Source organism: Pyrus communis, chromosome 11, assembly GCF_041283825.1.
Source record: "Pyrus communis isolate YQ-2024b chromosome 11, ASM4128382v1, whole genome shotgun sequence".
Lineage (NCBI taxonomy): Eukaryota > Viridiplantae > Streptophyta > Magnoliopsida > Rosales > Rosaceae > Pyrus > Pyrus communis.
In genome coordinates, this window is record NC_142575.1 from 29221197 (window position 1) to 29244094 (window position 22898).

Below are 22898 nucleotides of genomic sequence, written 5' to 3' on the forward strand. Positions count from 1 at the left end.
TCTTAAAACACATCAAACTTGACCTAATTATGCTTCTAATGTGCATTTTCTTCCTCATTCCATACCATTCAAGTAACTAACGTGCTATCTTCTTCTACAACCATTAGCAATTTTTCATGCCATTGCTTTCCTCGATCGGTCCTCCAACCCTCTTCTGCTCTTCCTTATCGGTCATATTCATTTCCTTCATATTTCATTTTATGCACACTTTTTTATTTGAGTATCTGTATCAAAGGTAAGCATTTTGTTTTAGCACACTTTTTACCTATCTTTCCGTCTTTTTCACGTACCATGGTACATTTGGAAAATAGAATTTAGTGATACATTTCCTTTTAAAAGATGGTTTGTATTGGGTACGTTTCAATTTAGCATTGTATACGTTTCAAACCGATATGTGGGTACATTTCAAGTTGGAATTGGTACGTTTCAAATTGTTATTATACGCTTCAAGTTGGAATGGAGACATTTCAATTTAGCATCGGTATGTTAAGTTATTATAAATACGTTTTAAATTGACATGAGTACCTTTCAATTTGGTTTCAATTTAAAATTCACATCCATACATATATCTCATAGTGAAGAGCACTAATCTTAGTCCAAAGACTCCAAACTAATCCTTTTGTCCACAACTTTTATATTTCAATGGTAATTTTATGATGTGAACGAGCCAACAAAAGGGTATAAACCTTGATGCGCCAAAAAATATTAGGAAAACTAATAAAAAGATCTTCAAAACTTTGAGTTTTAACCAAAAGCCATCATATAACTCTATTTAATGATAAGGACAAGATAATGAAAATAGAAAAGGAAAAAAAAAAAGAAAAAGAAAAAGAAACCTAAGTAAAGCTCGTGCAATATATACTTCATCATCGCCTCATTATTCTTCATCTCCTTCTCCTCCATCAACTACTCTCCCTGACAACAACGCCTCTCCTCTTTCTCTCGAACAATTATATATTTTCCAATATTTTCTTCGCATCTGTATTAGACTACTGTTTGCACACGAATTTAGTCAAATTTGTCCCCTGTAGATTATATACACAAAAGTAGAATTAGGAAATTTCTATTGTTTTATACATATATATTATTATATAACTACATATATAATTAATCTTTATCTACCGTTAAGTTTCATAAACAGTTTGTGTAAAGATGCGCGGGTCCGTGCGTCAGTTTTTTTTTAATATTAAAATTATGTCTTTTTCCTTAAAATTTAAGTTCTTTTGTTCCTTTTATTAAAATTTATGAGTTTTTCATTAAAACTTAAGTCTTTTTCATTAAATAAAGTTATAGCATGTTTTTTATTAAAATAAACTTAGCCCACACCATTTTCATGAAAGTTCCCATAAATATTTTATAATTCAAAAATATTTTCGTTTCAAACAAAATTAATGACATGTAAATAAAATAAATTTAAATATGCTTAGGTTGATATTAGTTTTATGCATCTTACTCAAATTAAAAAAAAAAACAAAAATGTTTAATAAAAGGGTAAATTACATTTTCATACCTTAGGTTTGGGGTTTACTTCAATTCCTTACAACATCTTCAAAACATTTCACTTTCATACATTAAGTACTATTTTATTTCAAAATAATACCTCCGTTACATTTTCCATGCATTGATCCGTTAAATGCTGACGTGGTTGCCACATATATGCCACGTGGCTACCAAATGTTTGTCATATGGCAAAAAAAAAAAAAAAAAAAATTTTTTTTTAAAAAACATGAATTAAAAAATAAAAAAAACTTGAAAAAGCAGAAACCCACTCTATCCATGCAACCCCTCTTCTCCCTCCCAAGCATCCCAACCACCTCTCTCTCCTCCACTCTCTTCACCTCCCCTCTTGTCCCACCCAAAACCTGAATTTTCTCACCTAAAAAACAAAAAAATTGAAACACACATCGACCCACAATCTGCAAGAAGAAGAAGAAGAAGAAGAGGGAGGAAGAAAGAAAAAAAATTGAAACTATCCCTCCCCCCTCCCAACTAACCCATATCTGCAACAACAAGAAGAATAAGAAGAAACCCACATCTGCAACAAGAAGAAGAGGAAGAGGAAGAGGGAGGGAGAGGGAAAAAAAAAAATTGAAACTATCCCTCCCGTTCCCTCCCCCCCCCCCCCCCACCCCGACCCAGCTCCCTTCCATTCCCCCTCCCCCCACCCAGTGACCCTCCCGCGAAACCTAGATCCCATATCCACACCCCCCTTTGGGACCGCGAAACCTAGATGCCATATCCCCCCCTCTGGTGAAACCCAGATCCCATATCCCCCCTCCGGCAAAACCCATATCCCATATCCTCTCCCCCCCCCTCCCGACGCCGCGAAGATGATTTCTGGGATTTTTTTCTTCCTTCCCTTTCTTGTTGATGCAGGTTTAGGGATGTTGGGATGCTTGGGAGGGAGAAGAGCTGGGTTTCCGCTTTTTGAAGTTTTTTTTTTTTTTTTTTTTCAATTCAGGGGTTTTTTTTTTTTTTTTTTAAATATTTTTTGCCTTGTGGCAGACATTTGGCAGCTACGTCAGCATTTAACGGATCAATGGATGAAAAATGTAACAGAGGTATTATTTTGAAATAAAATAGTACTTAAGGTATGAAAGTGAAATGTTTTGAAGATGTTGTAAGAAATTAAAATAAACCCTAAACCTGAAGTATGAAAATGTAATTTACCCTTAATAAAATTATGTAGAAAAAGAGTGGGGATATTACGTTGATACATGATTTTTATTTTTTTTTATTTTTTTGCACAAGCGATATTATCTACACTAATGGGAAGGGGGTGGGCTAAGCCTCACAATAGGCTAACAATAGTGTGATTCAAATTCGCCTTTGACGAGTATTAAACCTAAGATCTCTCATTTACAAGTGAAGAGGAATACTACTAGACTGTAGTGCACAAACGATATTATCTACACTAAGGGTGAGGAGTGGGCTTAGTCTCATAATGAGCTAGTAATAATGTGGATCAAATTTGCCTTTGACAAAAATCAAACCTAAAACTTCTCACTTACAAGTAAAATTCGCGTTTGGTAAGAATCAAACTTAAGACTTCGCCTTTGCTATAGTACTAACTGTCATTCATGAGAGGAAATTTAAGACCTAAACTCTAGTAACACCCCCATATGTCATTACTAGCAAAAGTGAGAACATCACCATCTTCATCTTCTTCCGCGCATATAGACGGTTTGGGAGAGCGAAAGACGTTACCCCAGATTTTAATGGACTCTCAATGTTACCCCAGATTTTAATGGACTCTCAAAAATTTTTGTATAGGTACAGATCTTTCTTCTTCATATTGAATCCAACAACAACTTATTATCCAAATTCCATTCAAGTGCAGGGGTAAAAAGGTCATTTTGAGTCGTTCAAGCCAGTCACATCCTCAACCTAGGCTAGGCTTGAACGGACTTCTACAGTTACCCTTGCTAGATGCACACATTGATCCAAATTGGAGGTAATTTGGATAGGAATTGTACCGAGATTGATAAGAAACATAACCATAAGGGTACTATTAACAGTTTTTTCACCACAAGAGTAAAATTGACATGCAACCCACGCCACATCGATGAATGTCATGATGACGCGTCCAATTTAGTCTATAAATGAATAGACATGGTTGGAGATTTTCCATAGAATGGTTGGAGATTTTCAATCATGACCACACATTCTGAATCCAGTGTGGTTAGCCAGATCAATAATCTTCTTGATCATTTGACAAAAGAAAACAGAAAAACAAAAATCTAACTACAACAGATAAAACTATGTAGCCAGAAGAATGTCAGACTCGAACAATCACTATTGGCAAAACTATATATCTCAAAGCAGCTGCAGACCCTCTATTTTTTACGAACTCCGTTCTTATGACAACTAATTTTGACATATTTATGGAGAAATACAGTGAAACATTTGAAGAGAACTGCCATAACATATAGCCTACGCTATGTGAAGGTTGCACAACTTAGTAGAGTGACGGCCTCAGAGTACATTATGCATAGTTAGAAGTTAAACTACAGAGATTAGCGCATAAGTATCTCAGAATAATCAAAAGGGCAAGTTCAAAAGCGTGCTGCAAAATCGATGACAGAACCGTATGAAACTACCAAGTTCCTTGCCACTACAAATTACTAACAAATCGCCTAATTCAGGACTATCACTAGGTTTAGTTTACCAATAGCTTTAAAGCATGCTTGTTGCTCACACAAGTGGAGATGGTTTAAGGTCTAGCATCAAAACAACTTCACAAATACAAAGTCCACAAACATATAATCGACATCTTCAAGAGTACAATGTATGACCGTCCAAAGTGAATAACTAGAAGCATGCATTACTGTGTTGTTTCTATGGGATTGCCTGAACTCTTCTCTAGCTTTATTCACCGAACAACAAATGACGAATTTACTTTGGCTTGACATTCAAGGCGAAAACTCTACCTTCCTTATAAAGTCAAGGAACAAGTTCAACAGAGGAAGGGTGCAATGCATACTACTGCATGAATCAGACTATGGACTCCACAAAACTTGACACAAAAGAAAGCCGAAAAGAATATAAAATCGAAAATTCATCCCCAATCTCCAATCTCAAGTTGATTTTGGTCACTAGGGCTCTTACATTATGCCGAGAATTATTCATATTCAGTATTTTATACATCGAAAGATACAAATTCGTCCACTATTCGGCCATAAAATTCAACAAACAAGCTACTAAAGCTCGATCATTCTAACCAGAATTCATCTGGAGGGCACATATAAACCTAAAATCTCAGACTAATTTGCCACAATCCGCGGCGAAATTCGAAAATCCAGCTCAAAAAACAGCAAGATTCCATATTAATGCAAAATTTCAAATCAGATTACTCAAATTGTTATTGTTTTACACACATTCATCAAGAATTTCAGAAACCAAAAACCTGAGATCACTCAAGGGCATTTGAGGCATTTTCGGGGAGCTGCTGCTGCTGGTGTTGCTGTAAAGCCATGGACTTGCGCTGCATCTCGCGCCACTTGTTGATTCCAACCGTGCAAATAACTACACATAAAAAAAAAATCAAACAAAAATGGGCCAAAATTCAAATAAGACCACTTTCTCTCTCTAAAACAGGAAGAAGAACACTTTCTCTCTCTAGAAACCAAAGATTTTTAAACTTTGAAATCTGAAAGATTGTGACTTACAGCCGGCGCCGACGAAATAGAGGAGACGGAGGACCTTCGGGGCTGGTGGGCCTGCTATTTCTTCTCCACCCATTTCTCTCCTTCGTCTTACAAACTCTCTCTCTCTCTTCCGTTGTGCGTTGGGGAAACAGAGAAAGACGACTGCTTTGGCTCGAAATTGTAACCGGGTCGGATTCTATCGAACCAACTCATGTGCTTTTGTAAAAGCCCACTTCATAATTACACATTTTGGGGCAGACCCGGTCCGTTTCGGCCCAATATTAGCAGAAAAGCTTCCCCTTGAGACTTTGAATTAGACTGCAGATAATTGGGGAGAAAGAACGAGCTGAAAGAAATGGCGGAGAAGAAAGGAGGCTCCAAGTTGAACGTTGCAATCATTCATCCCGATCTGGGCATCGGTAACTTCCTCTTCTTCTCTTTTCTTTCTGTTGTTTTTGAAAATTGTGAAGGGGTTTTTGGGTTGTTTTTTGAAAACTGTGAAGGAGTTTTTGGGGATTGAGTTTTTGTTGTGGTGAATGTGATGGGTAGGTGGAGCTGAAAGACTGATCGTCGACGCGGCTGTCGAACTTGCATCACATGGCCACAAAGTTCACGTCTTCACTTCCCACCACGATAAAAATCGATGCTTTGAGGAGACCGTTTCTGGTGCGTGCGGCTCTCTACTTCAATTTATGCTTTGATCAAATTGATAAGTACCATATTTGGAATACCATATCATAAATAAATCAATTTTTCTTCAATAGTATGGACTAATCAGTAGTACGAGAAATGAAAGGTCATGGTTGAATTGAGGAAATTTTATTTTTCTTACTTGCCAATCTAATGGATAAAAATCCGGACTATCCAGTAGTCGGAAATAGCGAAGACAAACCTTAAATAAATAAATAAAGGAAGTTGTAGAAAGGAGATTGTAATTTCTGTTTGTGAGTGTTAGTGGAAGATTTAGATGATGGCCCAATTTACATATAAGAGAAGAAAATAGTATGCATTGTTTTTAGGGAGAAATAACGGTACAACAGCTAGTCTTGGTGAGTCTACTCTATGAGAAACATGGATAAAAATACAGACCTGCCTCTTGAGGGTGTGAATCCGACGTTGGTGAACTAAAGCCTTGCACAAGTGTTTTATCATCTCGGGCCTCTCCACCAATCGCCAATTGATTTTAGGTTGGATGTTCCTGTTCTAATATGGTAAATGGGGACTTCCTCAAATAGGTGACTACGTAGGTAGATAGATGTTAGGCCTTGGGGTTTGAAGATGGTTTACAACTTTACACGTTTCACTTCCTTTAGGCCCTTTGGGAATGTATAGAAGTTGGAACAACATAACATGTTTTCCTTCCTTTTGTTTTTATTTTTCTCAGTTTCATGTTGATCATATGTCGTTCAAGATCGCTGCATAGTTTGATGTTTTACTGTCATTTGGTTTTACAGGTATCTTTCCTGTTACTGTATATGGATCTTTCCTACCCCGACATATATTCTATCGACTCCATGCTTTGTGTGCATATATACGGTGCCTTTTTGTTGCTCTCTGCATGCTGGTCATGTGGCCATCATTTGATGTAATACTAGCAGATCAGGTTTCTGTTGTCATCCCACTACTGAAGCTTAAGAAGGCAACAAAGGTATTTGCACCTATTTCGTATGAATTGTTATCTGGTAGCATCCAGTAGTATGGTTGTTTAATACTTTACGTCTTTCTGTCCAGGTTTTGTTTTACTGTCATTTTCCGGATTTATTGCTGGCTCAACACACGACTCTTTTGAGGAGGATATATAGAAAACCCATAGACTTCATAGAAGAAATGACAACTGGTCTGATTCCATATCTTGGCTTTATGACATTCCTCTATTTTTTCTTGTGTATTTTTCAGTATTATTTTGTTGTGGATATACTGCTATTTTTTTACTAGATTTCCTTTTCCTTTTTGATAAATAATGCTGCAGGAATGGCACATAAGATTCTTGTTAACAGCAAATTTACAGCATCCATGTTTGCAAAGACATTTAAGCATCTTGCCGCTCAAGGGATTCAGCCAGCTGTTCTTTATCCGGCTGTCAATGTGAATCAGTTTAATCAACCCACCAATTCTTACAAGTAACGAACATGTTTGTATATTTGCCGGTACCCTTTGGTTTTACTTTTAGGGTGCCTGTATGAATCTATATCTAACCATAACATTGAAGATTTTCTTCTCTGAATTTCATCTGGTAGTTTACTGTTGTTTTTCCTGATTTGGTTTTTTCATTCCAGGCTAAATTTTCTGTCTATCAATCGTTTCGAGAGGAAAAAGAATATAGACTTGGCAATATCAGCTTTTGCTCTGCTTCGTACCCTTGAAGGGGATGTCCTTCAAGGTCCTGATCTGGCTGAAGCTTCCTTGACAATTGCAGGCATGTTCCGACTTGTTATCTCCCTACTAATCTTAATGATTCTATAGGATGTGTGTTCCTTCATTACCTTATGTTGCTGTTGAAAGACTCTTTCCATTTTTGTTTGGCTCTCAATAACCACGTAGAAGCATGCAGTAATCACCTGGTTGTGTGGTTAAGCTTCCCTTAGTTCATTTGCATGTTGAGAGCTTTACAGTATCATATGCCTTTTATGAGCAGTTTTGTAAGCTTGTCTGACGTACAGCCAATTCAGAACCCTGTATTGGGTGTTCAAATTTTCCTTTGTTATTTGCAAAGTATTTGCGCGTCATTTTGCATGATATATATGAAAAGTACATAAAGATGTCAAAATTTAAATAACACTGGCCAGTGACTTGGTATTTGGTGAGGTGAAATGAATTTAGATTGATTGGAGGATTACATACTCGTTTGACCTCTCAAAAGTTATTCCTCAGGGTTCCAAACAATGCAGATGCTGTAAGAAACAAGTGTCATAGTTTTAGCAATTCTATTTTAACTTGAACAATAGTTTCTGACCGTGTTAGTCTAAACATTTTAAATATTAATTATTGTGTTAAATTAAAAGTTAGGTCATATTGGGGACTCGTATGTGTTCGTCACTCGAGGTTTGTATGGGGTTGCCTTTTACCTATTGTGGATGCTAGGTAAACAACCATATGTACATTGGATTTCTATATGAGCTAGCAGGACAAGTTACGCTGTGTCCTTAGGTTCAGTTTACCCTGGTCAACCCTTGCCTGGGCCGTGTTCCAAGAGGAATCAATTCTACTTCAATGCTTTACTGGTTGACTTTAATTTGACATTGATATACTCATTTATCATTCCTTAATTGATTGGTAGTGCTGCATAACTTCTGCACATATGGGAATGATAAATGTAATACATGTCTGATGTTTTAGGTGGCTTCGATAATCGTCTGAGAGAAAATGTTGAGTACTTAGAGGAGCTCAGAAGCCTAGCAGAAAGGGAAGGAGTGTCCAGTCAAGTTAACTTCATCACCTCTTGCTCGACAGCAGAAAGAAATGCACTTCTCTCCCAATGCCTATGCGTCCTTTATACGCCAAAGGTAAAAAGTACATAATTTTGTTCCGTTGATTGGATAGTGGGGAAAATGAAATTAATATGAGATATTCAAAAATGCAGGATGAACACTTTGGCATTGTACCTCTGGAGGCAATGGCCGCTCATAAACCTGTTATTGCATGCAACAGTGGGGGCCCTGTAGAGACAGTTAAGAATGGTGAAACGGGATTTCTGTGTGACTGTAACCCAAGAGAGTTCTCCTTGGCTATGGCTAAACTCATAAAAGACCCGCAGATGGCTCAGAGAATGGGTATAGAAGCACGACGGCATGTCACAGAGTCATTCTCTACGAAAATATTTGGTCAGCACTTGAATCAATACATTGCTGATGTTGCTCGGACGAAAAGAGACTGAAGAGGGAATTAACATAGTACGATACGGAAGACTGCATGACTAAGTAGCGTTAATGACTCATCGAGCTTTAATTATTCATAGTTTTCGAGCTTTAAAAAAGTTACAGAAGAGAAACTACAGATTTTGTATGCCTAGTTCCTCTATATATATTGTCTGGCTCTCTCCAGCAGGGATATTCTTAAATGACAATACAGTCAGTGGCAGTATAGCTTCCGAGATCGGTCAATTGAGGCTTCTCCAAGGGATTACGGTACTTTTTATGCTACCTTCTGTAATACTACTTCGCATCATTGTTAATAATGTCTGGCGGGCATCGATCTTTATGTTGGCCTTGAAGTTGGCCAAAAATCATAAGGGAGATTTTGGGGCACTTTGCTAATCACTCTTTTCTTTCGTTATGCTTGCCTGATCCTTCATTACCCACGTCGTTTTCGTTTAAATAAGAAAACTGGTTAGAATGACAGATTTGGCCAAAATCATGAATAAACTCCCAGGTACCTCTATTTCAATCATCAATCGTTGATACTAACAGGTTCAGACATTACTTTGATACAAGAAAACCTAAGATATTACTTCACCTGATCAAATCCCAGGCACTGGGGTATCTATTGCACATAAAATACAGCACGCATACAAGACTAAACGCGTTCATCAAACGTAATTAAGCCTAGAAATTCAGTTCTGGAGTCCACACCACGACGGCTATCATCTACTAAAGCCAAGCTTAACATTTCGGTGCAGAACTGATCGTCTGGTTTTAGCCATAGAGCCTGCACGGACACAACAAAAGAAACGTAATCATACCTCTGTCATAATCATACTATCTTCCTGCCATTACAGGCAATCTCATGCTAACACTATGAGCATCTAAAAAGATATTCCAGGTGCATAGAAAGCGTGTTTGGGCACGAAGGCATCATGCGGAAATTTTAATGGATCCATGTACGACAAAGAATTTAAAGTTTTTCATCACAGTCATGCAATACAACATAAAGAATCATCAGCCTCACAGTCAGTAGAGAGAGAGAGAGAGATAGAGAGAGAGAGAGAGAGAGAGAGAGAGAGAGAGAGAGAGAGCCAGCAATTACTCACCTTATGATAGAATGAAATTGCTGCATTAAGATTATCCTGCACAGCAGTGAAAACAAGAGCATAAACACAATAACACTAAGTACTGTCATCATACTGGACGGGGATGAAAGACACAAGCACTCAATTTTTAGAAGTTTCAGTGTCTGGACACAAGATTCTAAGTGATACTAACATTTTCCAGGCAAGAATAGATCAATTTCATTGTTTTAGAGTTGAATAACTTGTTTATTTACCCATCCAAGAGAATGCAACAAGCATATTATCTGCCGACTAATTTTAAAATTTTCTTCTCTACTCCAAACGTGAAGCTTCTCTATCCACATATGACAGGGAGATATTGAAACTGATCACACATCCAGAACATCATGCATCTAACTACAAAAACGAGTGTTTATTGGTAGAACAGTCTGCAGTAAGTACACAACTGAAGAAAGTTGAGGTTTCACCATAAAACCGAGTATATGGTGAGAAGCCCAACTCCTTATAAGCCCTTGCATGGTTTGATCCCTCACCGATGTGGGACTTTGTTCTCAAATTATTACACGCCCTCTCACGTGTGGCGAATTTTCAAGCCTAACACGTGAACAACACAAACATGATGACGTGGAGCATGTGTGCCTTTGAGCTTCACACGTGGGACAACCTAAGAAAGTTGGGGTTCCACCATAAAACCAATTGGCTACATTATATGGGGAGTAGCCCAACTCCTTATAAGCCCTTGCAGGGTTTGATCCCTCACCGTTGTGGAACTTTGCCCTCACATTCTCACAACCACCTATTATAAGTGGAAATTATTCATTTATATCAACTCGGAAGCCCTTGCTAATATTTATCCATTCACAGATTCCAAGTTTTTAACACATTTCAAGAACAAGAAGCAATGCCCAGCAAAACGAGAAATAAACACAATTCTTCTCTAAAAAATTAAAATACATAAAGTAATTTAAAACTTTAGATACCTGCAAATGATAAGCATACGCAAGACCTGCATAAGTACTCACGCTTCTTGTCGACAATGCAAGTGCTTTCTCATAGTATTTAATAGCTTCATCATACATCCTGAGACAGAGTAGAATTATCTAGTTAGACTAGAGGAAATATTAGTTTTACATATAAAGACTAAACCATAGACATCAGTAAGAAGAGAGAAACTGAAGATGAAAACAAATTGCGCTATATCAAAAAACTATAAATAAAAAAAATTCCAGAGAACATCCTCTCAACCCCACAAATCAAAGGTACCAAAGTCTCCTAGAATAAAATAAAAAATTCAGGATGAAAGAAGTACAGACACTGCTAACAAACAAAATGCTAGAAATTCTGATCAAATAAATAACATACTTCAGTTTTCTGTATGCATGAGCAAGATTAACCACAGTTGGTTCCCACATTTCACCCAAAGGGGAGGGAATTTGAGCCAAAGTTTTCTCAAACCACCACACAGCTTTAGTATACCTGTTTGAAAAGAGAGATGTTCATAAAAATCACATAGTACAAATCGGAGAGGTGTGGCTGAAAAGAAAATTTGTGACAAATGGCCAGCAAATAGAACAGACTAAAAAGGAAAGAAAACATGCAAATGATTTGATTATACGACCTAATAGTCCACATAAATTACAGAATACAAATACAATTTTCATAATCTTAATGCAGTAGCAACTTCTTATGAGCCAATTAATAATCATACAGCATGAGGACCCCAAATGTTAAATTTCTCAAGTTATATGACACTGCGAGTCCACACTATTTCCCTCTCTTCAAATTATTACCAACTACTTCCCCTTCTGGTAACTTGTTTCGGAAAATTAGAGTCAATTTTCAAGCAGATTTAATTAGCATCCTTCGTTTAGTTGTCAATCCATCATAAGACTACTTTGAAATTAAAGGATTCGACCCCAAAAAAAAGTGTAGATATGATAAAACAAAATAAAAAAACCCTACTAACTACAATCATTCTGCACTCTGCAACTTAAGAGAACAAATATGGATGTGAGAAAAACGAAGCACTAGTCCACCAGATAAATATACCACATTGGGCCAGTTAAATACCCATACATGTAAAGTTGCCCAAACCGACTGTTATGGAATGGTAGAGTTAATATTTTGCGATTCAATATACATATCATTTGAGAAAATTGTGCATGTACGATCCTTACTTATAAACCACTAGAAATAAATGGTCAGCCTTTTCGAATGCCTTTACAAACTTATCTTATATTCATTATTTAAGGTTGCATTTCTCATGATACAGTAACAGTACTTACTCCTTCAAATGATAAGCAACAACACCAAGTTCATTGTATACTAGTGGATCTGATGGGCAAGTAGCCTTCGCCTGCATAAGAAACTACAAGCAAAGAGGCTTATATCAGTATTTTTATTGTAAGATAAAGAGTTACAAATGAAACTACCCGGTCACAGAATCCGTTATTGTCAGGTGGGCACGTACATGGAAAATGTATTAAGGGCTACATATCGATGGAGAGGATACTTCTATTCTCGTATCAATCTAACACATCTGGGCAACAATGTTATACTTTTTCATTGTAATCAATTTTTTGACAAGTGGACTGGACATCAAATCAAAGACGGAACACAGTTTGTTGTCATCGTTCCAAAGTGGTAAGCCAGTGACATCAGAATAATGCAACGAATACGTAAAATATATATTAGAAGCTGAAAGTTTAGATTAAAATTTAAATTTTTAAAGACTAAACTGAAAGTTCAAGGAAGCTACAAACAATAATTAATTAAGAACAGTAGTCCTTTCACACATCCTTCACATGTAAAGTTCTCCTTTCGTTACAATTTCATTTTTTCTTCAAGTGCAGGTGCTTATGACAAAGCAAACTCCTCTTGGAGTTATCCACTTCTCATACTGCCCATCATACTCTCAAACTTTTATAGATTAATCTTTTAATGTAAAGAGTTGTTTGTGACTTAAGAAAACGTAGGAAGTCATGAGGTAAATATGCCATTCAGGGTTTTCCTTGTATGATTGGTATAGATGAGGATTATTTCACATTTCTGAACACCAAGATCACAAACAGCAATCTGTAAGTAGTTTGCAGGACTCTATTTTACCTGCTCGGCAAGCTTAAAGCTATGGGTTCGCATGTACTCCATCCCAATGTATAAAGTTGGTAAATGACACCTGAAATAAGAGAATATCAAGACCTGTAAAACACAATTCATACATAATAAGAGAAATTAAACTACGGACTATTGGACATAAGAGACAAACTGATGATAATACTCCAAGTAAGATCATTAGAAATTCATTTTGAAGTTTTCCAACTCTCAAGACCTAAGATTTTGCTGTGTTCTTGACTTTTTCTTATTATACCTTTTTACTCTGACACCATTAACCACTGCGCACAGATAGGTGATGGTTCTTACCATAATTTTATTCTTTCTACTAGGATAAAAAACAGAAGCTTTATGTGCCCTACCATATCACCTCCAATCAAACTAAAGGAAAATATCAAGCAGAAAAAATTGAATGTTCTACCAAATCTGTGTTTTGTTTCAGTTAAATCACTTTAGTTCCTATTAATTATACTAATCTCTAAAATTTGCCTAAATAACATTATCATATCTTCTTCCTGGTATTCCCAAGTGGCAGAAGGAAAACAAAATTCAAGGTAATGGTCAACGTAAGATACTGAGAGAGATACATAATTACCCTGGAAACAAACGAGCAGCAGTGCGGTAAGCCGACATGGCCTGATCACCCTCTTCTTTAGCAGCATATGCGTTCCCATATCCAATCCAAGCAGGTGGAAAGGTCCCATCTAGACTGGTAGCCTTGCTACAGTGTAAAACAAACCCAAAAGAAATCGGTAAGGATTCAAGATATTGAAACATACAAGGAAACAATAACCCCTCCTTTTCAACTGCTATCACTTCAAATGATTTTTTTTTTTTTCTGTGTGTGTGTGTGTGTGTATTAGGGACAGATTGTTGTTCCAAATGCTTTTCACCAAATGAGGGAGGAAGCAGGGGGCATGTTCAAGCAGAACTAAATCAAATCCAAACCAGGATTGGTCCAAACTTTCAACCTAAAAAGGATCTATTAATATACGAGTAATACAAAGCAATGTAACATAAGTACATTTAAAATTATCAATGTGGTAACAACTGATGCAAGGTTGATTAAGGTTATGAGCCTAACTACAGCACAATCCCTATATAATCCAGCAGAATTCACATTAAATAATCTAAAGCATCCAGTATGATGTGAAGGCCATTTATCAGGCAACAAGGACACAAAACAGAAATATCAGGGAAGCTGAGGAAAAAGAATGCTTATAACCTATTTTCTCATATACACAGCATAACTGCAGAATAAACTTCAAAGCATAAACACAAAATAAATGTCATAATCAAAAGGATCTCAAACCAATAATGCAGAAATTGAAAGGTCTAAACGAAAAAATCACAAGTCAACATGGGGCAAATAAGGCAACTCAAAATATATTACATGTATACACTTCATTTAACAGCATTACCAATTGTGATGGAGTTACCTGAAATAACGGTGCGACTCAACATACTTTTTGATACAATAATAGTAACAACCAACAGCAAACCATGATAAAGCCCTGCAAAGAGAATACACCTGATAAGGTACTGAAATGAATCACAAAAGCGACAAAACATAAGAAAATTCAAAGTCCGTCTTTCTTTTGGCATCTCAAATCATAGTTACAAGATCCCCCAAAACCCCTGGAAACCGCAATCCATATTCCATGTTCGTCTCATGGGTATTCCCAGTAATGGTAGTATATGCATAAGTATTTATGGATGTACTTTCAATTTTCAAATTGTACAGTAGTGACTCGAGTAATATAGTTTTCAACCACTCTCACTTTTGAGGATAGTCCTTCACTAGATTGCATGCCATAAGATAGAGCTCATTCGAATGCCCAAGCTCCATAGCTGCTGCTAGATGCACCAACGTACTTTTCAGATGGAAAGGATCTTTTTCGAGTAGTCTGTTGAATCATGAATAAAATGCAGATAAATTTTGGGGGGAAATAAAATCTCAAATGTAGGTATGATCGTATGTTGCTTCCAAACCAGTTCCCAACTTACACGGAAGTTAGCTCAAAGCATTTTTGATATTCACCACACTGATGATAGTATTCAGCTTTGCAGGCTAGAAGGTCGGTGTTGGTTTTCAGAGTACAAATGAAGGATTGCTCAGTGTTACTACTACAACTTTCTTCCTCAAGTTCTCTGAATTTTGCTTCTACAACGTTTTCTTTGTCATACTGGAAAACACAAAAAGGAGGACTGATGAGAACACAGCAAACTATATTGTTATATGATGTTTTGTACAGTAATATTTATTAAAAGGGTAAAAATTGTTTGGATGTAAGATGTCTTCTCTATGTTCGACACTTAAAGGGTGACATATTGAAATGCATTTCGATTTACCTTTTTAATTAAACATGAGTAGAATGACGAGAGCCATCCATCTTCAGGACCAAATTGTAATGATGAAAGTAGGCTCGCCTCTGAACTCAGCAGCAAATAAAAAGGTATAAGTAGGGGACCATGGAATCCATAGTTAAATGATTGATGAAATAAATGCAGAGGAAACAATCCAATGCAATCTATGGATCAACAAAGATAAAAGTGCCAGATGCCTAAAACATATTTAATTAATTAACTTGAAAAGGTAGTATCAAAATACATGATATTACTTCCTTGAATAACAATCGAACTTGATTAAATGAAAAGTTTATTTAAATGACCCTAACCTTCCTCGCATGTAAGCATGTGATTCTCAATAAGACATTCCAAAGCCTGAAAGAAAATTAAAAAGGTCAGTAGAAAAAGTTTGAAGGCTGAAACTGAAGCTGCTAGAAAGCTCAACTTTTTGTCTAACACTCTCAAATGGGTCTCACCCCATGTAATAGAGTTGGTAAAGAGTTGGACTGAATAGTATTTTCCAGTTGGTATTTATTTCCCCATGAGAAAGTGATTCTACCTACCTTCTGATTAATGATTCCATGTATTTTTAAGCATGTTTGAAAGGATAAAACAGTTTATCAAGTTGATACTTTAGTAATTTCAATTCTTTTGTAGGGAATGCTATTTCCCCTCCCTGCTTTTGGTGGCCATAAAATGTTAGAAAAGGCAAGAAAGAATAAGTTTGGGCTTTTAATAAATAAACCCTTGATAAGATTAAACTTCAGAGAAAAACACTTCAAACTAATTACTTTAGAAAAATTCCCTTCTTACCTAGCAATGGTGGGGAGAAGGATACCAAATGAATTTTGCAACTAAGAATCAATTAGAATGTGATAAGTGGATGGTCGAGGAGTTTTTTCTTTTTCACCAATTGGGCCCTTGAAGTGTTTTTCTATAAAACTTACAGGTGTTCGGGTGTTTTACCAAACTATCTCTGGTAAGTTAAAATCCCATATATCCAACGGAATATTCCAAACGTACCTCATAACATAAGGGATCAGCTTTGATAGCAGCTTTGTACCTTTAAATTAAAAAAAAAAAAATTAAAATTAGTTAAAGGATCCCTTCAATCAACCTTTCTCAGCAGATACCACACCTATAGAAATCATTTATTGTCTATCCACAAGATCAACTTTAAGCTTAAGTCTCATACTCCTACAAGTTAAAAACTACAAAGGGTATCATTTCTTTTACCCAAAAACATGTTCAAACACACGCACGCCTGTTAAACATTACATGATAAAGCCAGGTCCCAGAGAAAAACTTACCACTGCCGGGCCTGGACACGGTTTTCCAATGCTTCATATGCCTTACCTCGTAAAAAGCATATTGCAGAAGATATCTGTTGCAAGATATGAATAACACATTTCATGTGACAAAGATAGTAGTATATACAGACAGAACATCGGAAACTGTTTCCAAATTTTCATATAACAATGTTTACTAGGAGGTGAGGTAGTCAGATAATCTTACATTGATCTCATGATCTTCGCCATCTTTATCCAAGTACATGATATTGGAATCCTTTGTGTCATACAGATTCCCCTGTTCATCCACTTTCGCATCGCCAAGCATTAATATGCATTGATCCCACTCCTTCAGCTCCTCCTGGTTAAACAGACACAAAAACAAAAAAAAAAAAAAAAAAAAAAAAAACAAACAAAAACAAAAAGAAAAGAACTAGTCAGTCCTATTAACCCAGAATACAACTGCATCGACCCAAATTAAAGCTGAAAGACCGCAATTTTTAATCATCAATATATCTATCTATGTTACTGAATTTGAAAATCCGACAACACGAAAAAATGTCGCCTTTATAATCCGAGTAAGAAAGAAGTAAATCCCATTTTCTCCTTTTCTACAATCACGTATCAAAGTGAACCAAAACCCAACTAAAGAAACCCAAAATCCACAAATGGAAAACCCAATTTCTAGCAAAAACATTGAACCAACTCAGCAAACAAAGAGAACCCATTTCCTAATTTCAGCAGCAAGATAGACTTGCCAGGCACTTGGCAGCGAGGTAGCGAAATCGGAGGTCACGGAGGACGATCTGGGAGGCATTGAGGAGGTGGTAGGCGCGTCGGTAATGGCGGCCGAGAAAGAGAGCCTGAGCTTGCATGTAGATATCGGCAGGGTCATTGGTAAAGGCAGCGACTTTGTCAGCGAAGAAGATGGCGGAGGAGTAGAGGTGCTTCGTCACGCAGTCCCGAACTACCCCACGAAGCTTTTCAATCTCTTCTTCTCTCATTGTCGCCGAAAGGGGGTTTTGCTCTGGTTGCTTCAGTTCGAATTGGGTTAGAGAGAGAGAGAGAGAGTGGGTGGGGGATTTTGGGAAGAGAGAGTGATTGAATTGGGCGGGAGCTGTGGGGGTTTTAGAGTGGTGGGCTTTTGGTTAAGTTCTTGTTTAGGCTTTGTAATTTAAATTTTTAAACCCTTTTTTTATTAAAGAACTTGATATTTTTAGATACAAATAAAAAAACCTAAAAGTTTAATATTCAAATTAGAACCGTGTTTAAAATTATTATAAGAAAAAATCTTAAATGTAATTGAGTATATATAACTTTGTACTTTTTTGTTTCATCATGTGATGTGATGTGAGGAAAAAAAACAAATACAATATGTTATCCGTCCGATTACACCTATGATTTTAGCATCTTGAATCTATGGCCTCATGTCAAGGTCTTGAAATCGTGTCATATCAAAATCTTTAAATTTTGAAATCCAGTCCAAGGTTCAAGGTTAAAAAAAATTAATCAATGATGTGGCACTACATTGTACACGATGATCAGGAAGTTTTACTCATTCGAAAAGGGAATTGGATCCCATCCAAATCCACTTTTTAGGAATCTTAAGGATCTTCACATCTTAGTCATTCATCGTGTATCGTGCATTAGAAATCATTTGACATTTTTATTTAAAATTAAACACAAATAATATCTAACAAAAATTAACTACACGATACACAACAAATGGCTAAGATGTGGGGATTCCTAGGATCCTCATAGGTGGATCCGGAGAGGATCCTCTTCCTTCGAAAAGAAAGGCGATGCTGATATTGAATTTGAACAAATATATCATTGCTAACAACAAATTTAAAGGCATAGATAGATGGTGCTGAAGTGCGAATTAAAAGTGCTAATCAGCATCCGCTGAAATTGTTTACTAATTGAGGATAACATAAGCTAGCTTACTCAAAGTAAAAATTTCGTGTTCCGGTATTCTCTAGTTTGTGTCCCTCTGCAAAATATTACACAGTTCATAGAAGCCATATTCATTCAATCAAGTTTTGTTTACCAGGCCTAGCTTGAGCAGCACCCAACTCTCTTCAACGCGGACACGTCATCTTTCATGTTTATTTTCTCTCCTTGTGCTGGGACAGATGAAGTTCCATTTTCTCCCCCTTCAACTGCCTTCTTGCTCACAGTATGGTATATTTGAGTCAGAACTTCAGCGAAGGAGTTTTCTACATTCTTTGATTCCAGTGCAGATGTTTCCATGAAGTAGAGTGACTCCTTCTCAGCATAGGACTTCCCATCTTCAGTTGAGACAGCTACAAGGTGGCGGAGATCTGATTTGTTCCCAACGAGCATCACAACAATGTTGGAATCGGTGTGGTTTCTCAATTCCTTCAGCCATCTGTCCACATTCTCAAATGTCGCATGGCGAGTGACATCGTACACAAGGAGTGCACCCACAGCCCCACGATAGTAAGCACTAGTGATGGCGCGGTACCTATGAGACCAAGAGGGAAAACTTAAGCATAAAAAATATGTAGAAGGGCATCACTAAGAGAAACGGTCATAAGCAGACTTCAAAAGCAAGGGGGAAAGTCCTTTGCCAAAATGGATTATGAACCACAATCCACTATTAGAAATCATAAGCCTGAATCGTAGTGAAACATTCTGGCCAATGTATAAGCCATGTACTAGCAACAGTAGTTTGATTAAATATAATGATGCTCTAAGTTTCCAAAAGAGAAAATTTGGCCTTAATAAGTTGCACCAACTGAATGCCAAGAAACAAGAAAAAGCAATATTATCAGCTCAAACCGACCAGATAGCAGCAATACACATCAGCTTATAGCATCCCTTTTCAGATACATCATATGAGCTGAGCCTCCATAACCGCCAAATGAAATGTGCACAAAGTGAAACGCATAACAAGAAGAAAATAAGCATAATTAGCAATAGCCCTTGCACTGCATCAAATTTCAGTCAGGTAACAAGCTCTCGTTCATATTCGTATTTACTATAAAAAGGGAACTGCTTATGTTTTTGATAATGGATTCCCTATGAGTTTCAAACATAACCCCTAGTCCTTTCAACTAGTTAACAACAACGACCATGCCTAAAGGATCAAGTGGAAAATCTCAACAGAAAACAACATTCTACGATCACTACTTTTCTCAGCATCTGTTTTCAGTCCTTAGATTCTAACTGTCAGAATATATGCAGACACGACAGATGCTAATTTGACTCGGTCCTATTCCTTCTGTTCAGCCATTCTTTGTCAACCCTTAAAGCCCACCCTGTTAATGTAAGTCCTGTTAATGCAAAGTAAGTTGTAACTAAAGGGGAAGCTACTAGTACGATGCTGCGCCACTATTCTCTATAAAGGAAAGAGGATGTTCTATACGTCCTTGGTTCTCTTTTTCTTTCTTATTTTACTGACGGCCTTTTGTAAAAACTTACACCGATTTCCTAGGTAATGTTTTTCGCTTACATGCTAGGCAATGTTTAAATACTATGCTAGCTAATCCCTATTTAAAGGCATGCCAGAAGCTTCACGGCAAAGCATTCCTTTGTATTAGTAATTAAGGAATAGTACTTACTCACTAAATTTAAGATCTGAGTCCACAAACAGAAGGAATTTAAGATCTACCTCATCCCGGTACGTGCCTCGAGAAGAAGGCAAGCATATTACCACAGTTAGCTTATCTTTTTCCTTGACAATGCATGGATCTCAACCAACCAAGATCTAAGTCCCACCTACTATTCAAAGATCAAGAAAACCGGAAACAAATCCTAATATCAATGAGTCTCTGCAACAAGAGTGACCCCAAATCTTCCTAAACGCACAAACTTCAAATGAAAAAAAAAACGAACAAACAAAATTCAACAAATCTGAGCTAAAAAAACTACATGCAACAATAATCACCCAAATCCGCTCCAAATTTCACAAAAACCCAAAAATTAAACTTCACCAAAACACAAAATCTACCAATCCAGCATAAAAAAATTCACAAACACAAAAAATAAAATAGAAAACTAGCAAGACCTAGATGGGGAAATCCATGGAGGAAGAAGAAAAGGGAGGACCTTTCTTGGCCAGCAGTGTCCCAAATCTGAGCCTTGATGACTTTGCCGTCAACGGTCAAGGTCCTGGTTGCAAACTCAACGCCAATGGTGGATTTGGACTCGAGGTTAAACTCGTTCTTGGTGAACCTAGAGAGCAGATTGGACTTCCCCACGCCGGAGTCCCCAATCAAGACCAACTTGAAGAGGTAGTCATAGTCATCGTCGGCTCTGTATCCAGCCATTTCTGCAGTTCTCTAACTTTTGGTGTTCGAATTAAGAGAGAGGGGCAGAGAGAGAGAGAGAGAGACAGAGTTGCAGAGAGGTGCAGCTTTCGGTGGGGATACTGAAGTGGGACTGGGAAGTGTGAAAGCGTTTTTAATTAAAAAAAGCGCCAGAAACTTGATGTCAAAGGAATTTGTAAATTGAGGAAACGTCCATGTAAATATCAGTACTTTTTTTTATAGATAGAATGATTCTCTTCTTATTTTTTTGTTTTTCTTAGTAGTAAGTATTTTATATTTGTGTAACAAAAATTATTTAAATTGATAATTTAATCTACCGTAAAATTAATTTAATAATTTATATAAAAAATGACAGCACAGGTCCTCAAAATGAAGACATTAAAGGAGCAGCTCTGCACAGCCAAAAACCTCGGTTTTCATTTTTTTCTGCTTTTTTTTTTTATTTAACAAGCCACACGTTTTATATAAACCTTAATGATTGAATCAAAAGATGAAACAATTCTTAGGTTCTTTAATTGTTTCTCTAAAAGATGTAAGTTTTTATTTTATTTTAGAGAATTTTAACAAAAAGCTCTTTGTACTATTCACTTTAACGAAAAATCACATTTTTACATTAAAAAGTCAATCATGGTACTATTTACTTTACCTTTTATTTTATCCTTATCATTAAAACTCAAAGTTTTCAAGTCATTTTCATTACTTTTCCTTTTATTTTATACAAGTGTGGTTTCAAAGAGAATAAACGGCTCCATATTTCTAAATATGAGAAATTTATAGTTTTATTACATAGAAATTTTGAATCAAATGGCATTAGAGCGCTAAATTCGAGGAGATAACAAAAGTTAATAGTCCTAACTCTCTTAGTCAATTCAAAAGTTCAGGAGAGAAACTCTTTAGTGTTGTATCTCTCTTTGTGACTCTCACTCTCTTACATAGTCAAACTCAATCCTAACTTGTTCTAGTTCGATATCTAGTCGATACGAGTTCGTTTTTCTTCTTCGGATCCTTCTACTTGTAGTTGTGAGAAAACCATCATAATCCTCTAGCTTGAACAATATCAACGATATCCAAATCATATTGTTGATAATATATAGATAGATACATACATCATTATGAATCTTGTATCAACAATAGATACATAATGGCACATAAATTATTTACACTATCTCAACATTTTCGATATGATAACAATAGTATCTCAGTACAATAGTATGATGTTGTATGAGCTATATATAAGGGTAATTTAGACATTTCTTCGTATCAAGTTGATGTAGATGTTGTGATTAGTGTATATTTCTAGTTTTTATTTATTTATTTATTTTTAAAAGGGGGACAACGGGTGGTAAGCCACGGTTATCTACTATTTTTAAAGACTGGGAAGACTTAGCATTTCAACCTCTCCTGATTACAAGTCTGGCTTCCACACCAGCAGTGTATATTTCTAGTTAGCTAAACACTTTTTTTTTTCCTTTCAAAATTTCGGATTTCAATCTGATTCACGTGAACTTTGGTAATTTTAGGATGGGAATCAGATTTTCCAGTACAACATTTGCCCCCTAAGCACAATTAATGGGGAATTTGGTAAAGTGCATACGAGGTTGGACCCGACGAGACATGAACCTAAAGATGCTTTAAAAAACCTAAATATTTGAAGGGTTAACTCTAAAATCAAATATGACTTTAGCTCCTGAAACTTTATTTTTTCCATATAAAATTCAACATAAGTTTTTTATTCCAATAAAGCCCACTTACTAGATTCCAA

General features: G+C 36.5%; 4 protein-coding genes across 5 annotated transcripts; 1 reads left to right on the forward strand and 3 right to left on the reverse strand.

Annotated features, from left to right (window-relative positions):
* Positions 1-4826: 4826 nt before the first annotated feature.
* Positions 4827-5302, reverse strand: LOC137742444 (uncharacterized). Its single transcript, XM_068482309.2, has 2 exons — positions 5169-5302; positions 4827-5025 (listed from the first exon to the last, which is right to left on the reverse strand). The coding sequence occupies exons 1-2, from the start codon at positions 5239-5241 to the stop codon at positions 4913-4915; spliced, it is 186 nt and encodes a 61-aa protein (XP_068338410.2). The 5' UTR covers positions 5242-5302; the 3' UTR covers positions 4827-4912.
* Positions 5303-5381: 79 nt separating this feature from the next.
* LOC137742443 (UDP-Glycosyltransferase superfamily protein) lies at positions 5382-9400 on the forward strand. Its single transcript, XM_068482308.2, has 8 exons — positions 5382-5566; positions 5697-5813; positions 6602-6795; positions 6879-6984; positions 7117-7267; positions 7424-7563; positions 8484-8650; positions 8728-9400. The coding sequence occupies exons 1-8, from the start codon at positions 5503-5505 to the stop codon at positions 9019-9021; spliced, it is 1233 nt and encodes a 410-aa protein (XP_068338409.2). The 5' UTR covers positions 5382-5502; the 3' UTR covers positions 9022-9400.
* Positions 9401-9500: 100 nt separating this feature from the next.
* APC6 (anaphase promoting complex 6) lies at positions 9501-17972 on the reverse strand. Of its 2 annotated transcripts, none has more exons than XM_068482310.2 (16): positions 17600-17972; positions 17068-17202; positions 16863-16936; positions 16576-16615; positions 15882-15927; positions 15556-15635; positions 15211-15389; positions 14985-15110; positions 14643-14717; positions 13799-13924; positions 13198-13267; positions 12378-12460; positions 11455-11568; positions 11073-11172; positions 10114-10149; positions 9501-9791 (listed from the first exon to the last, which is right to left on the reverse strand). In XM_068482310.2, the coding sequence occupies exons 1-16, from the start codon at positions 17843-17845 to the stop codon at positions 9660-9662; spliced, it is 1662 nt and encodes a 553-aa protein (XP_068338411.1). In that variant the 5' UTR covers positions 17846-17972; the 3' UTR covers positions 9501-9659. The 2 variants fall into 2 exon arrangements, with proteins under 2 accessions (XP_068338411.1, XP_088536787.1); XM_088680661.1 differs by having other exon boundaries at positions 17068-17205; positions 17603-17969.
* Positions 17973-18652: 680 nt separating this feature from the next.
* LOC137742163 (ras-related protein RABA1b) lies at positions 18653-21330 on the reverse strand. Its single transcript, XM_068481945.2, has 2 exons — positions 20916-21330; positions 18653-19329 (listed from the first exon to the last, which is right to left on the reverse strand). Exons 1-2 carry the CDS (start codon positions 21134-21136, stop codon positions 18897-18899), a joined length of 654 nt encoding a protein of 217 aa, XP_068338046.1. The 5' UTR covers positions 21137-21330; the 3' UTR covers positions 18653-18896.
* Between the last annotated feature and the right edge of the window lie 1568 nt (positions 21331-22898).